At 40.8% G+C, this 16,611-nt stretch overlaps 4 protein-coding genes across 4 annotated transcripts; all 4 read right to left on the bottom strand.

Moving 5' to 3' along the window:
• Nucleotides 1-158: 158 nt before the first annotated feature.
• PAAG_02602 (hypothetical protein) lies at nt 159-2,207 on the bottom strand (the record flags this gene model as incomplete). Its single annotated transcript, XM_002795080.2, has 1 exon — nt 159-2,207. The coding sequence occupies one exon, from the start codon at nt 2,205-2,207 to the stop codon at nt 159-161; it is 2,049 nt and encodes a 682-aa protein (XP_002795126.2).
• A 909-nt stretch (nt 2,208-3,116) lies between these two features.
• PAAG_02601 (hypothetical protein) lies at nt 3,117-3,925 on the bottom strand (the record flags this gene model as incomplete). Its single annotated transcript, XM_002795079.2, has 2 exons — nt 3,117-3,421; nt 3,577-3,925. 2 exons carry the CDS (start codon nt 3,923-3,925, stop codon nt 3,117-3,119), a joined length of 654 nt encoding a protein of 217 aa, XP_002795125.1.
• Nucleotides 3,926-4,636: 711 nt separating this feature from the next.
• On the bottom strand, nt 4,637-5,698 carry PAAG_02600 (hypothetical protein; the record flags this gene model as incomplete). The annotated part of the gene is made up of 3 exons (XM_015844691.1): nt 4,637-4,697; nt 4,797-5,194; nt 5,345-5,698. The coding sequence occupies 3 exons, from the start codon at nt 5,696-5,698 to the stop codon at nt 4,637-4,639; spliced, it is 813 nt and encodes a 270-aa protein (XP_015701769.1).
• Nucleotides 5,699-7,588: 1,890 nt separating this feature from the next.
• On the bottom strand, nt 7,589-8,468 carry PAAG_02599 (hypothetical protein; the record flags this gene model as incomplete). The annotated part of the gene is made up of 3 exons (XM_002795077.2): nt 7,589-7,847; nt 8,103-8,275; nt 8,379-8,468. 3 exons carry the CDS (start codon nt 8,466-8,468, stop codon nt 7,589-7,591), a joined length of 522 nt encoding a protein of 173 aa, XP_002795123.1.
• Between the last annotated feature and the right edge of the window lie 8,143 nt (nt 8,469-16,611).

The raw sequence follows: 16,611 nt of genomic DNA, 5'->3' as shown, positions 1-16,611 counted from the left end.
AGCTGTCAAAAACACTATATTTTCATAATTGCATCCAAGGTTGTGCTGAATATGCATCCGTCTCCACCTGTAGAAACCATGGAACAGATGTGGAAGATCAATACCACAGAGAAAATGAAAAACAATACCAAGATACAATACAGAACAAACTTAATTCCTTACCCAAGCCTAACCCCAGCCTGTCGATTCCTCCTCGCCGTCGCCCCCATCGCATTATTCATCCCCGTATGCTGACTACTATCCAACGTACTCATTGCCTCGCGCTTCTTCTCCTCCTCGATTTTCTTTAGATGCTTCTCCGTCTTCATCTTCCCGCTTCCCTTGCCATGGAACTGGTGGGAGAGGAGCTTAAATGCTTCCTTCTGATCCATCAGCCGCCCAAACTCATCCACATACTTCAGCTGCACATCCGGCTTGTACTCTCGGTTGAAGATCTCTGCCATTTGTCGCGATTCCTGCTGGTCGCGCTGCTTGTTCTCTTGTCGTGCATATTCTTCCCGGTCCCGAGCGGACATGCGGTCCAGTTTCCCAGATGTACGGTCGCGTTCTCGTTGGAGGCGTGCGCGTCTTTCGGCCTCTGCTTCGCGGCGAAGTTTCTCTTGTAGGAATCGTTGACGTTCGCGGAGCAGGGAATTCAGGTCGCCTGCGTTTGATTCTGCGACTAGTCCACGTTGTTTGAGCATGGCAAGTGTAGAACCCAGGCCCTTGTCCAACGTCGATTCCTCCTCCAATCCAGTAGCGGTAAGTTCGACAGCGGGCGTAGACTCGTTTCTCTTCAGGCGATTTTTGAGGTCTTCCTCATCCTCAACTTCATTATACGACCGTTCCATATCTGTATCGCCATCATTTGCTTCCTGTTCTTCGGGCGATGCTTCCTTGGGACGTGAGACAGAGCGCTGTTGGCGATCTGGGAGCGTTGGACGCTGTAGGTTTGCGACAAATTCAGACGTCTCATCTATAACCAGACCAGGACCGTCATCCTCCCCGTCTGGCTTGTCCACATCCATTCCATTCTGCGCCTGTTCTGAATCTTCTCTTAGTTGTCTCGCGATATCTTCTGGGCGGACCTTATTCCTCTTTTTGAACGCAGCTCGTCTCTGAACTGCCAGTGACGCTTGTAAATCCTCATCATCGACAAAAGATATCTCTCGACCTGATCGGTTCGGAGCTGAAGTGGAAAGCCCGTTAGTGACGGCTCCCGAATCCACTTCCATATTATCTCCTCCATTAGCCGCATCTGTAGTTTCGATGGCGGGGAAGATATCATCTTCATCCACCGCCTTCCGCCTCGTAGATTTCGTCTTCTTCTTTGGCTTCTTGATTTTAATCTCAGTGGCTTCCTGGTAGTCAGATGGGGCAGCGGTAGTTTCAGGTGTGATGTCGAGGCTCACAGCTTGCACCTTCAGCTTGGACGTCACATCATGTCGTTTCGCCTCCCGTTCTTCCGCGGTAATGTCTTTAGCATCCAGCGTAAATCGTTTCCGCTTTTTCCCCTCAATCTCCTCATCATATTGTGCCAAAATAGAACCGGAACCGAGCCCATCAAAATCATTAGGATCATAAGCTGGCTTTTTCTTCTTCAAAGTCAGCTTTTCCTGGAGCCGTTCCTGTTCTCGTAACTCAGCATTCTCCAACTCATCCCCTTCTTCCTCATTCTCATCGATCGTCGTATCCTTAAGTGTAAGAATCTGCTCACTCCCCTCTTCAAAATCTCCCAGCTCATGGCCCACGCGGACACCCGTCAGGTCCTTGGCAGTATATTCCGCAATCCTCTCCCGCTCCGCCAGTTCCTCCGCAAGCCTCTTCGCGCGTTCCTTCTCAATCTTCTTCTGTCTCTTCTTCTGCTGCATCAGCCAAGTTTTCGTATCTAGCGCAGCCTCCTCTTCATCAACCTCACCAAGCCCCTTACCCTCAAGCTTCACATGTTTCTGAGCAGCTTCTCGTGCCCGCTTGATAGCATCCAGTTTCTCCTGGCGCTTCTTCTTCGCCGCTGCTTCATCCTGCAGTTTCTTCCAGTTGTCATACCCCTGTGCCTGCCGCGATTCTAGTGTGCTTGCTGGTTCTTCGGCTGAGTCATCCCTGTCTCTGGACGGTTTAAAGACTGGGCCGTTGACATTGTTGGAGATGGCGCCGGGGACAGGAAGAGGTTTCAGACCAAGTGCCACTCGGATCTTATTATTCTGCTCGATTGACAGAGCGTCCGCCATGGCTGTTTAGAAGACGGAAATTACAAAGGTTGAACTGTTAAAAGTGAGGCACAGAGCAGAAAAGCATTGATCGTCTGGAGTGTCAACTTCATGATAAGAAGCCTCGGGATTTCACTTAAATCCGACCCGATCCCAATTAGGCCTAGCGCTTCATTCAAACCACTAATAACAAATAAAAAGATATTCAACGTTCAATTTCTCTCTTTCTTTTTTTTCTTTTCTCTCCTCATCACAACAAAACCAGATCTGTGTCCAGCAGTCCTGATCCACCAGAGTATTCGTACTCTGGCTGTGTTTCGGTTGTCATTGCTGGACATCTCGACGATACATGGAGCCATCACGGAGTTTTTCTTTTTCTCTTCTCATGGTGTCAATTTCCGGTCGACAGATCTCAGAGGGAATCTCAGCAGCCCGGTTTTCTTTTAGTTTCATTAATAATAGATTAACATTCTACCTTGAGCTCCCTTCTTCTTTGCGGGTTGGTGAGCTCGGTGAGATGGCCGGGTGTCTGTTGTGGGCGTCATATTCCACCTCCCTTTACCGATTATGGCCGTCGGCTGATGAGGTTAGGGAAAAACCATGACTTGCCAACATCAATTCAATTCAATTTATGTACTGTGAGTGTGTTGGCACTTGGGAGGGAAAAAGGGAGAATTAAGATGGATGATTTATGATACAGTGCTATCTGTTAGGAATTTTACGAAGCTCTTTTGTGGGAGAGAAATCATGCATCCCCTTTTCATTCCGACGGGTATCTTTCTATTATCTGGTTCTCCAGGGCGCAATATATATGTCTATAGTACAGTACAAAGTCCAATAGCATACCACAATATCAAACAATCCCGAAGGATATCGTAAAAACCTCCATCCCTGAAAATCAATGAAAAAAGCACAACATCTATATCAAAATCACAACAATTTCAATGACCCCGTAACCCCATCCACCACCCCCTTCGGCCCCAAAATACCCAACACTGTCCGACTCCCACTGGCAATCTGCGTCCGACCCGCATCCTGAATGACCTGCGCACACAGACCCAAACTGACAGCCTGTGCCTGTAGCAACAACAGCTCCTCCTCACTCTTAACCTGCAACGCAACTTTAGCCTGTCCGCCCCGCTCCCAGCGCTTGAGGATGGGGGAGTCCGGTGCACGTGAGAAGTAATATTTGTAGCAGGCGAGGGTGGCATGGGAGCATTGTGCGGCGATTTTACCTGTGGTGGAGGGTTTTTTGATTTCTTGGTTAGTTGGATCTTTGTGTAGAATCGTAGGATATGGTGATATTGGGGATGTACATATGGAGGGATTCATCCCCGGGGCAGAAGTAAAAGGGAACGAAAGGAACAAGAGAATAGAAGGAAGAACAAACCCTTCCCCATTCCCAAATCAGTCCTAACAACAAGCACAAGCTTAACCTCATCCGTATTCCCTTCGAACACAGCTAACTCCCCTCCCCCTCCGTCCGCTTCCTCATCCTCACTGTCCTCCACACTCTCCGACTCAGAATGGACTTTCACGTCGTAGCTATTTGGCCAACTCTTCCTCTCCCCACCACTCTTCCCCCTTCGTTTCGATGTTGTCGTACTGGACCCAAAAATTCCCAACGATGCGCCCTGCCCGATGAAAAAGCCCGCGATGCCAGCAAGTATAGCGGCTGCGATGACGAGGGCGGTGGTGGTGGGTGGAGTGCGCTCCGTTATGAGTGGAGGTGAGGCCATAATATATGCTGTATATTAGGTAAATAAGTAAGGAGGTAGTTAGGTAGGGAGTTAGATATATTTGATATTATTATTGTTTGGTTACAGAGGTGTTTAGAGGTGTCGTGAGGGTTGGGTTGGTAAATACGTTGGTAGGAAAACAAAAGTTAGAAGCTCTATATATCGAAAGGCAATTATTATTCTTTGTGGCAGCGCGAACTAACACGCGGGTTATGTATGATCCCACGACGAATGATTAATAGTTACCCACAAAGGATGCAGGATGTAACTAGTATTAGTCTTGTAGATTTGGTTTCATTGTACCGTTTTTTAGCCAAGACAAAAATTAAAAACCATGTTCCTTTCGGACAACTGCTCTTCCAACGTCCCTGAGTGTCAAAGTATCGCCGAAACCGACGCACGAAGCCATCTATCAGAGTACCCCCAAAAAAGAAAACGATTGGGGTAAAGGATGAAGAGAAGTATGAAAAAACTATCGATTGTCCGTTTCTTTTATAATCTTATGACATATGCATCATTCGTGATATGCCCATTACACAAAAAACGAGAATAAAAAGAGAAAGCCAGCAAAATCGACGTGTTATATACAACCAGATATATTCCCCGGATATCCCATGCAAAGAAAAATCGGAAACATCGGTTAATTAAATTCAAGATGATAAATAACTATCCAATAGCACATCAAAAATAACCTACGCACATTATTATACCTTACCGGGCAGCTCCTGCGGGGGGAGCAACCTGTGGTCGTGGCGGACCCATTCTCCGGCCCCTGTTGAAATATATATATAATCAGGATCAAAACAACAAAATAAACAAGAAAGGAGAAAGGAGAAAGTGTGAGAGAAAAGAAAAAAAAGAAAGTCCTTACATCAAAGTCCTGCTAGCAAAGCTAATAACCACCATCAGAAGCCAACTAGGAACCATACCTAGCCCGAACAGCACATATCCAAGGGGCACATTAAGACCATACTGCGCCAGTGTGCCATCGACAGGGTGGAAAATGCTGTTATAAGGCCCGTTCTTCTTCCAGGTCTTCTCCGAGTGTATCTTGTAGATGGTCTCAGCATCAACGGTGGTCGCGTTTAGGCGAACGACGTGGATTGGTGTCGCTGGCTTTGGCTGTCCCAATTGGCGGGAAGGGACCTGCCAATACCAGATGCTTGGGGGAGACGCAGACCAGATGGAGCAGAGAATTCCTTCAGATTCACAGTTGACCTTAGCGAGGGAAGGGGAAGATGCATCTGCGGAGAGAAGGGGGATAGAGTCCTATTTTGGGTTTTAAAGTGGTTAGTCTGGTTTGATCTGCGGGGCATGCCAAAAATAAAAAGCTAAACTAAACGGGGATGTATTTTTAAAATATAAACAAATATAAATAAATAAATAAAAATAAATAAAAATATCAACAGCAAAACATACCTCCCAAGCCTTATTCGCCTTCGCACAACGTCCAAAACACGTTTTATTCGCACCAGTCACGTAAATCAACCACTGTTCAGCCGAACCTTCACTGGTAGGAGCAAGTATCGACTGCCAATTTGCCAATTTGATGGAGACGACCTCCTTGTTGACGATTTTGGGGCCCGCTTTTGAGCCCGCAGCTGTGTCCGCAGTCACAGCAGTAGATTTGGCAGTCGGGGATAGCACGGGCGTCGCGGATGGGATGAAAGATTTGACTTTGCTGAGCCATCCCTGTAACCGTTCCCCGAGTGGGATCTGGTCTTGCGCCGCAGCCAAAACTGGAAGGAGGAGCATGGTCGATGAGAGACGCATTGTGACGTTTTTGCGCGGGGGAGGAAGGGTGTGGGGCAATAGGAAATTAACAATACGTCTCCAGAAGTTCAGTTGTTTCCTTCTTGCGAACTAGTTTTGTGTCTCTAAAAAGGGGGTGATTTAGTCTAACGGGGGTTGAAGGAAGTAAAAGACAAAAAGTGTTATATTGCGTACATTTATATATAAATGTATATGTATATGTATATGTATACGTTTGTTTATTAAGACGCGCCTAGCGAGAGACGTTAAGGCGAAGTTGAAACCCGGGACAAGGAATGAGGAAATAGCAAGACTGGAGAAGGGGGAGGGAAACAGGAAAAAGTTAACTTTGGTTGAATGACAGGCAGATTCCCTTGGGCAGAAAGGGACGTAAGACCAGAGAAAATAGGGGCTAGGCCGCATCTAGCTAGCGTAGACTGGGGTTAATCACGTGGATGTATGGATAACAGAGTCGATATTCAACTATCAATTACACTTGCACGGCGTCCCTCTATATAATAATAGCCCAGCGGGTTGGTTAAGGAAATAATTTTTAAATTCATATGTATTCATGTTCATTTTAATCAGTTGAGTCCAACTGGACTTAATGCCATCCTCATCTCAAGCCCCAGTCTCTGGCTCTAAAAAGGGGCAACCTGCAATCTCACTAGCTTGCGCCTAGTACATTCTTAACGGCTCCCGTTTTAATATCCCTTTCTCCTTGGGCACATTTTTAAAGCAAAAGAGCAAGAAAAAAGCAAAAGCTGTCATTCGCTTGCTAATATGTTCACTTGCATGTACACATAGAAGGAGAAACCGGAAAGAAAGAAAGAAACAGCCACGCTTTTTATATCAAGTATCAAAACAACAATTGACGCATTGAACATGAGAAGAAGTGATAACAGAATAAAGAGGAAGAAGAGAAAGAGAAAAACAAAGAAAACAAAAAAGAGAAGGAGAAGAAAAATAAATGAATGAGAACGAGTCATTTAAATACCCTAAACTTCTTCTCGTTTCTCAATCTGAGATAAGGGAGGGAAATATGATAAAGTCGGAGAGGTAAAAAAGGTGTCACCGGAGCCTCAGCGATAGGAAAACGCGACATTCCTGACAGAAAGGAAGGAAGACGTGGAAGGAAAAGTTTAATCAATTAAAATAAAAGGGAATCAGTCATTTCCTCTTTGTTTTCCCTTGATTCTCTCGTTCTTTTTTCCCCCCTGAGCGTGGGAGTAGATGAGGAAGGGAAGGAAGATTGAACATAGATGAGTAAATGGCTAGACATAGAGCAACAGGTGTGAGTATGTTGCGGCAGAGCAAAGGCGAGAGAAGAAATTCAGGATGGAGGAATCGTTTCAATGAGGAGTGAGTTGGAATACGAAGCCCAGAGAAAAAGAAAAAAAAAAAAAAAAAAAAAAAGGAAGGGGATGATTGGAGATGACATAACATGATATCCAAGATGAGAAGTAGTCGACGGTAGAGAGAGCGGAAAAGCTGGAGATAGGAGAATGACAGTTACATAGAAAGAGCACTGAAGAGTGACAACAATGATATCGAAATAAGAAAGAGGAGAAATAGAACAAAGGAAAAGAATTCCACATCTCGGAAAAAAGAAAATCGCGCCAGACAGCAACCATAAAAGGACGAAAAGCTAAGTAGAAAATGAAAAAAGGGAACAAAAGAAACAGTGAAAAATTAGAAAAGAAAACATACCACATAACATGACATTAGTCCATAACATGCCTATATCTCCCTTCCTCGCGTCCAGACTTCTTCAGAACTACTGGCCTCGAGACCGTTTAATAGCTAATATAGGAGAGGCCAATACCAGATTCCCCAGATCTCGATCTCGATCTCAATCCCCTCAGCCACATGACCTAGCCCAACCCAACCCAAACATTATTGTTATATATCTCAAGCTTTCTCTCCATAAAACTTTTTAAACCTCGTCACTATATCATTATAATCACGTTTCACATCACCAAGCGTCTTCTTAATACTTGTCAGCGAAGAATTCAGGTCTGGTTCCTCCACAGTTCCTGAATCGTCTATGCCAGCGCCGATATGTTGAATTTTCTCACACGCCTCTTTCACCTTCGTAAGTCCTAGCGTTGCCGACGAGCCTTTGAGGAAGTGACCTAGTTGAGTGACTTCTTTAATGTCTTTCGCAGTACTATATATGGGGGTTTCAAAAGATATTAATTTTGGTTAGCAACTTTATAACTTTGTATGGCGGATATATATTTGTGAGGGATTTTGTACATGAAATGCGATGCGGGGGCTACATTCGTCGTGGTGGTGGTGGTGCTAAGGGAAAATTTCAAAAGAGGAGGGGAGCGTGACTGGAGGTGACGTCATAGGTAAAATGGGTGCTTGGGGCGGGAAAATGGGGCAATGGAAAATGGCCATGTAGCCACAGAACACTCACATTGCGTCCTCCATTTCTCGAAATGTAGTCTCAGCCTGATCGAAGAATCCATACACTATACTTTTACTGAATTCACGACTCGCATCGTCATCATCCATTTCTAGAATTTGTTCGAATGTTGTTTGCTCCACGTGGTCGCCTAGGGTGGAGAGATCGGGCGTGCTATCGTCTGTCTATATACAGGTGTAAAATGTCAAGGTTAGAAATGCATAAGCAGAAATATATGAAATCTGAATGAAATGAAACGAAATGAAGTATGATGTCGGTTTGACGTACCGTGGAAGGTGTTGCTAAAGGTGGCATGTTAGAGGAAGAGGACGGGCTACGTCGAATGGATGTGTGGGGTTGGTAGGCCAGATGAGACATTTTGCTTGCAGTCAAGCACTTGCACTCGCACTTGATAAGCTGATAGGTTTGACGGGTTTTATGGGAGGTTGGAGAGGAGAAAGGCCTCACATAAAGCGACTGGGTAGGAGGGTGGCGTAGACCGGATAGCAAGGCAAACCGATCGTCTGTGCAATGTGGAATATGTAAGAGGCTTTCGTCTCTTTGGATTCTCCAGTAGGAAGGAGACAAGCACATTCGTTGGTAGCTTTTTCTATGGAGGGAAGTGAGGTAAGGTAAGACGAGGAAACTATAGCTGCGTCCAAGTTCGTTGACGTCGTGGCTGGCGTGTTGTGACTATATTGATGTGAATTTTGTCTATTTGAGGGTGTTGTTGTAGCAAGCGTCAGGTCAGCAAATAAAATTCCATGTAATAAGATAGTAAACCTGATGGTTAAATAGAGAAGAAGGAGGAAGAAGCAGAATAGAATAAAGTGCTTGAATTATCGTGGCAAAAAAGAGTCAAAAAAACACAACCACAAATTCAAGAGGGGCAAAGGAAGCATAGGATCCCCCACTGAAAAGTATGGTATTGATATCGATCGTCAACCAGCTATCCGCCTGTCTCAGAACCTTCGCAACTATCTCGTCATCGTTAAGCATTCACGATATCTGCAACATCTTGCTTTCAAACTCCATGCAGTTTCAATAGTTATTTTATTTAGTATGGCGTGAGCGTGCCATCGTTTTATAGAAGACGATCGCAACACAACCAAACCAGTCCACATGATTTTGCATAAAGAGAGAAAAAGGAAAAAGCGCAAAATCAACAGAAAATGGGAGCAGTCAAAGGATCTGAAGGATGACGAAAAGGGAGGCGGAAGACTAACATTACCTGCGCCAAACGTTTTCTCCGGGGAGAGTTTCTTAAAACACAACTCAAGGCCGTATCCAGTATTACGCCGAACAGCAAATCAGGTAAATCATGTCAAGGCATATATAAAATAGATCCTGCTATTGTCTTTGGGGAAGTCTCAATTTCCTAAATCAATAAAAGAAACTATCCTGTGTAGGTAAAACAGTCTATCAATGATATGTGGTGTGTGACGTGAGTTGTAAGGGAAGTATTTGTGTGTTTTTGTGTTTGTTGTTGAGTTGATCATAATCAGCGGAGTGGTTAAGGACAGTGACAGGACCGTTGGATGATGTTTCGGGGCGGGAACGAATTATTTTATTTGCGGGACAAAACGGGTCCAAGCTAAGCAACGGGAAGCTCAGGCCTTGCGAGTCTTGTCTGGCACAGTTATGGGAGAAGGGTGTATGGTTGATGATCTTAAGCACGGGTAGGGTGATTGGTTCCCCCAAAACGGACTCGAGATGTAGGATGAGAAGTATGGGCGTGGCTAGGGGGAAACCCGAAGGCGGAGAGAAAGAATATAAAAGGGAAAGGCAAAATTTTTGGTTAAAATAAGAGAAATAAGGGAGATATATTTTTAATAATAATAATAAAAAAGTGATAATGAGATGAGAGAATCTAAACCTCCTGTTTACTCGCACAGCAGAAGAAGGGAAATGAGAATTGAACACGGCAGACGAAGATACAAAAGGGACTAATAGGAAAAGTGTTAATGAAGGGAGTTGGGAGAAACGTATGTGGCGCCATAGCAGCAGTCTAGACGGTCTTTCAATTGCAAAAATTCTACTTCTAAGCCTTAAGTCGCTTGCTATGTTTTGTTATCCAAAGGATGTTCCTTCTCTAGGTTATGTCTTCAACAGAAGACAAATTATACTATGGTTGGGAATATTATTTGATTATTATCCTTGATACCATAATTTGTAGCACGGAACTGGATTCAGGGAGAGAGAGACGGCATCGGAAGACTTGCAGCTAAAGAGACATCTCATGACTTAGAGGAACATGGGCGTGGAAGAAAGAGAAAGAACAGCAAGGAGAAAACAGAAAAGAAGAAATATGAAGGGGGAGGGTGTGGGGTGTGGGGTTGGTTGGTTGGTTGGTTGGTTGGTTGGTGAGTGGGAAAAAGGGAGAATGTGATTCAAAGGAACAATGTTGACCCTCTCTGATGGGTGAGGCCAGGCTTGAGTCTCTTTTCTTCATTTTTTCATTACTTTTCAATTATATGTATTAGTTAACTTGCTCACTATTAACTAGTTAATGTAGAATATTATGTTGGCGAAAAAACCAGAAGCTTGAGTTTCATGAAGAATGATATCCCTAGACTGCCCTTAAAAGACGCCGGGAGTTGAATAGCCTGTGCCCCTATCATTTAGTCAAGCGGGTATGATCTTTACTTAGCACCGCAGGGATGTGGCGCCCGGGCTCTTAGAGTGGAGGGCTCCCCACCTAGTTGACTGGTTTCCCCATTTATAGCTATGCCTTTACCAATGAACCACGAAGCACAAGTACCACATCTCGAGCAAGTTTCGAATTATTGTTGTTAAGAAAATTAAAAATCAATAAAAATAAAATAAAATAAAAAAGGATGAAGAGGATTGTTCACAGATACTCTTCTTAGTAATCTGAATCTATCCTACTAGTTATTAGTTCAAAAGAAGCGCAATGGCAGTTGAACTCAAATGTCCCCCCCATTTACGGAGTATTCAACTTCTTGTCACCTGTAACAGTGACATTTACCGATGACGTAACAGAGCACAAACTCATTTTTGCTTACATCCCATGTTCTCATCAGATGCATGTTTGATGCGGTTTCATTCACCTCAGTTGTGCTAGCAGGGTAGTATCAATTGTGAGAGCAGAAAAGTTACACACACCTACACACAGATAACTATCCAAAATATTTCCAGTTAAAAAGTGCTGCTAGATCTGACATAGTATTAGATAGGATACTATCTAGGTAGTTAACAAATCACGAAAATTGTGGCTGGTCCATTGCCCTTTTTTTTCATCTCTTATCAGTTGCATAGCTTGGCAAATTTTGATCCTGTAAGGAAAAAACATTAGTTAAACGATGGAAATTGTCTAGCCTCCCTGTGGGGAAGGTCAGGAAGGAAAAAAGGATTAAGATATATTATTGGCGATAAAATTACTCTGGACGGTACAACAACACCCGATACACGCGTGCCCCCAGACGGTAGATTATGCCGGCTCACCAAACACACATCCGAGCGCCCTAAAAAGAAACATTCCGCCAGCGGAGGGTAACTCTCAGCAATCCATGGATCGCCGCAGCAAGCTGGTAAACAAACGAGATTATTCCCTCCAATCATTATTCACTTCCATTGCCTTGGCCCCTGAACTATACCGGGGCCGCAACTCAACTGGGGCAACACAATAACACATAGCTGATTTGTACAGTCTCCACGGGTTTGCTGATGGCATTATTCACGGATTATAGAGGCGGGAAGCTAGGAAAACGATGTTCATGAGAACGCGTCGGAAACGCCATAAGGTGAAACATCAGTTGTTGGGAGCGCAAGATAGAAAGTATATGGAACCCCGATTCCTCATTTCATGTTATCATCATTATATGGATTAAGGTTGACCCGGGACGCAGGGAAGCGTGGTTGGAGAGAAATTCTCATAAGGGTTAGTGACCTAAAGAAGCAAATCAAAATTCCAAGCCTCTTAATAAATGCTCGACTGTTTGTCCTAACTGATCATAACAAGAGTCACAGACGCATTTGAGATTCGAATTATCTCGAAAGGAAGCCATGCGCTATTTTGCATATCAGTTTGAGATAGATCCACTAAAAAGATTTGCCCTATTTAGTGGTACGTCCTTGATAGTAACGTGCCATTAGCAAAGAAGGCCCTGAAGACCCTTTCTGAGTCTTTCATGAACTGCATATCCACCTGTGCCCAATGAAATCATTCATATGGTTCATAGCATGCTTCATGTCTGGCATCTTAGAAGTGCGGGAAGGGAAAGGAGGGAGCATCCTCTCCTCTCCTCCTCTCCTCCTCCCCTCCTCTCCTCCTCTCCTCCTCCTCCCCTCCTCCCTCTTCATCCTTCCCCACCCTAACTCTCCACTCTCCACTCCCCACACCCAAACTAGCCCCTTCATTTACCGCAATTCAGAAAGGGGCAGGACAAGCTGGTGCTAGGATCGCGTAAATAGAAGTGCAGGTGTGGTTATTTATCCCCATCTTATCTTATTCTCGTGGCGACCCCATTATTTATTGCATACATATTACAGCATTCACATGTTGGCTGGCCCGCTTGGCAGGAAGCAACGACTTTCCCCGACTGAGAACAAAGCCGGGCCATGGATTTGGCAAGCTTGTAATTAAGTATGTACTACTTTTACCAGCGCAAGTTCTCTCTTGGCTGGTCATCATTGTTGACTAGCCTAGCCCTGGTGTCGTGCCTTTTTTTTGGTCGTGTCCCTCAAGGAGGAACAATGGTCACTATTAGTATCTGGCACCATCGCGAAAACAAAACAAAATAAAAAAAAAAAAAAAAAACCTCGACCAGCGCATTGGCTACTTTAACTATTCTTCAGGTCTCCACTCCCCCATATTTCAACAACATTTTTTTATGCCAGTTTATCGCGTTGAAACCCATTCATCCCACTCCAGTCCTTTAAATCGGCAGTGTCAGGCATCAGAGCCGGATCTTAACCGGTTGACGTCCATTATCTCATCAGTGAATCCTGAATAAATGAGTGACGCAATAGTGGATCCCATATAACCTTAAAAGCGTTCATGTCCTATCACCTCTTGGTCATCAGGGCTGGCTCGCAAGTGGGTCTCGTTCCAGCCCACAGCGTAGTGAGAGAGAGGAGAGGGGGCTAAGATATGATGAAGTGTTCCCATATGAGATAGTTAGGTGGACTTGGGAGTGTAGAAGCTTCAGAAATCATGGAGCGAAGTAAATTAAGGGAACAAACGTTGTGCTGTGCCTTTCATACCCAGTAAAATATCCACTGCCGGCGTTATCAAATCCTGTGGGAATTCTCATGACCGACAAGTGGCCGGATTGAGATGAGGCTGAATAATAATAATAGGAATAAAACTAATTATGGAAAAATAAAAGAGGAGAGAAGTCTGATCTGTCTAACGATTCGACTTGCGAGCACTATCTCCACGTAAGACAGAAACATCCAATGGCTTTTTCAAGAATTCCCCGGCTGACTTTAGCTGCATGCTATTATCTTTCCGCGGCTTTCTATTAACGGGGTGATATGATTTGCTTAGGAAAGGAAAGTTTCGGTGTCACTGTCATATTCCATAGAGGTAGCAGGGGTGTCCAAACATATACTATCCAGATCCCTTCGATGATGATTCATGAATGAAAGGCCGTATGTGACGGTGGTTGTGATGGTGACGGTAAAGTGAGTTTGCTGCAGAACCGTCCCCTCCACTTAATAAGAGCAGATTCATCGCATCCAAGCACTCAATGACCTGATGATAATCAGCGGTTCCAAAATAAATTACTCTTTACTTTCAGAGAGACTGGAGGGCAAAGACAAATAAAAATATATCTCTCTTACTTCTCGTGCCATAAATCTCTCCTATTTTTTTCTTTCTGGTCTTTTCTTTCTGATATCAGAGGCTTTTTATGTGTACCCGAATTCCTCTCCTGAGAATGCAGTGATGTTCACTTTTTTCACATTTTAAAGTGGAGCACTTTCGTCATCATGCATTTCCCTTACCACCATGAGTGAATGACGTCAACTTTGGTTGGACTGCAAGCCAACAATGCTTCGAGCTTGAAGTGGGTACCAGACCATACTTTACTAGTCCAGATTCAAACCCACACACCGCTCCTCTTCCCTCGTATCACATATAAGAAACCTTGAGACCATTCTTGGACAGGAAGAGCTCCAAAATTCAAAGATGCTTTGTGGTAGCATATCAAAAGAAGGGAGGTGTGCCACCTTTTTATAGCCGTAGGATTTCGGTCCATTTTGTTACTGCATTAGGGAGTCAATGTGGATGGATTATTTTCATGCTGTGTCAGATTTGCGCGAAACTACTAATTTGAATTGCATTAGCAGATTGCTCTCTGTATGATTCAGTGAGAAAATGTTTTTCAAATCAATTATTTTTTTTTACTTCATGCATTTCTGACCATAATGAGCATCAGTGAAGATTCATCTGCATCATATTATTGTTCTTGACTACTAGTGTTCTTCTCTCCTTGGTTAACTACCTAGGTACATGTACCTACCCAGGTAGTTACATAGGCAGTTACTTGAACAGACAAGCCACCCATTTAGAATTGGCCTGAGCGAACATCAAAATCATGCAATGTTTGAAAGTTACGTAGATACAATGATTCGCCTCGAACATACATAATGTAATCCATCATTGAATGGACTGCTTTTCATCCTAACTATTCTCACTTGTTAAATCATTCAATATGCCCACAAAAACAAAAGGTCAAGCTTCTAGTCAGGAAGGAAGGCTTCTTTGTTAGCTATTAAAGCTTATAAATTCAGTCAATTTAAAATCAAATCGAGCCGCTAAGGTTGCGATGTTCAATGTCGGACACTTACGTCACGTGACATATTTTCCATCATATAGTCGTTCTCATAGCTAGCAAATCTTTGCAATCAACCAAGCTTGCCATTCTGTCAGGTTATGAGACCCGTTTTGCGCCCAAACGCGGCCAATGCAGGAGTTATCTTGTCGAAATCAGTGACTATTTGCTTAATTTGATCTATATCATCTTATTTATCTTTTAAATATTAAGAGATCTACACTTTCTATTTGATGTAGTTTTTAATGCGTTTTTAAATTTTTCATGATAAACAAAGAAAATGAAACTTTACAGAATATCACTTTAAATAGTGAATTTCAATGAAATCTCTTTCTAGAATAGAGAAGTTCTTCTAGAAACTTTTTTTTAATTTTACTTTAAATCTTTGATCAATTAAATCAATAATAAAAATAATTATTTCAGTAAGAATATTTTTTAATATATAATTATTATTTTAAATATAAATAAACTAAGATAGATCAACTATCTTAAACTTATTATCTATTTTTAAAAAGTTTTTCTTAAATTTTATAAAAATTTAAATATTTATAATATTTTTATAATTTTTATAAATATTATATATTTTTTTAATTTTATTTATTATTAATATATTAACTGAGTAGATATTTAATAATAATAACTTTAATTATTATTCTATTGTAAAATATAATTAAAATTAAAAATAATAAAAAGAAATATAAAGTTTTAAAATTATAACTTTAGTTAAAAAAATATTAAATACTTTAAATTATTAATAATTATAATAATATTTTTATTATTATTTTTTTTTATAATTTATAATATAGTTTAAAATTTAAAGATTAATAATAAATTTTAATATAGTTTTTATAACTTTAATAATTATTTAATAAAATAATTAATTAAATTAAATAAAATATTAATAATATTAATAAATTATATATATAATAAAAATTATAATTTAATTTTTAAAAAAAATTATTATTATTATTATTATTATTATTATTATTATTATTATTAATTATTATTCAAAATTTATTTTTTTAATAATATTATTTTTTTATAATATTTTAAATAATAAATAAAGATTAAAAGACTTAATTAACAATAAATAATAAAATAAAAAATATATATATAATAAAAACTCTGATTAAAAGTAAATAATAATTAAATATAAAGCAGTTATATATAAATTAAATAAAATTTTTTATAATAAAAATAAAAATAAATAAATAAATAAAAATTAAATCAAATAAAAATGCTACTATTATCATTTAAGAAAAGTATTAAAAAAATCTTATTAATAAAAATAAAAAAGATAATAAATATAAAAAATATTAAAATAAATAATATATATCAAAATACTTTTTGAATAACTATGATAATTATAAATTTATTAGTTAAAATAGTATTAAATTATATATTGTATAAAATTATAATGTTACAATATAATAGTATAAATCTCTTAATGAAGAAAATCAAATCAGCAGTAATTATAATTAAAATATATATCAATCTATCTGATAAATTTAAAAAAATAATAATAATAGTTAAATTTTTTTATATAATAATATAATATTAATCACAGATATATTAAATATCAAAAAAATATTAATATATAATAATAAATAATTAAAAGTACTGAGTAAGAAGGTATAAATTAAAATTATATCTTATATAGTTATAATTAAAGATATAATAATAAATATTATAATATTTTAATAGATTAACTTATTATTAAT

This window comes from Paracoccidioides lutzii (genome assembly GCF_000150705.2).
Source record: "Paracoccidioides lutzii Pb01 unplaced genomic scaffold supercont2.6, whole genome shotgun sequence".
Lineage (NCBI taxonomy): Eukaryota > Fungi > Ascomycota > Eurotiomycetes > Onygenales > Ajellomycetaceae > Paracoccidioides > Paracoccidioides lutzii.
The sequence above is the reverse complement of the archived record's forward strand: the minus strand, read 5'-3'. Positions and strand labels throughout refer to the sequence as shown.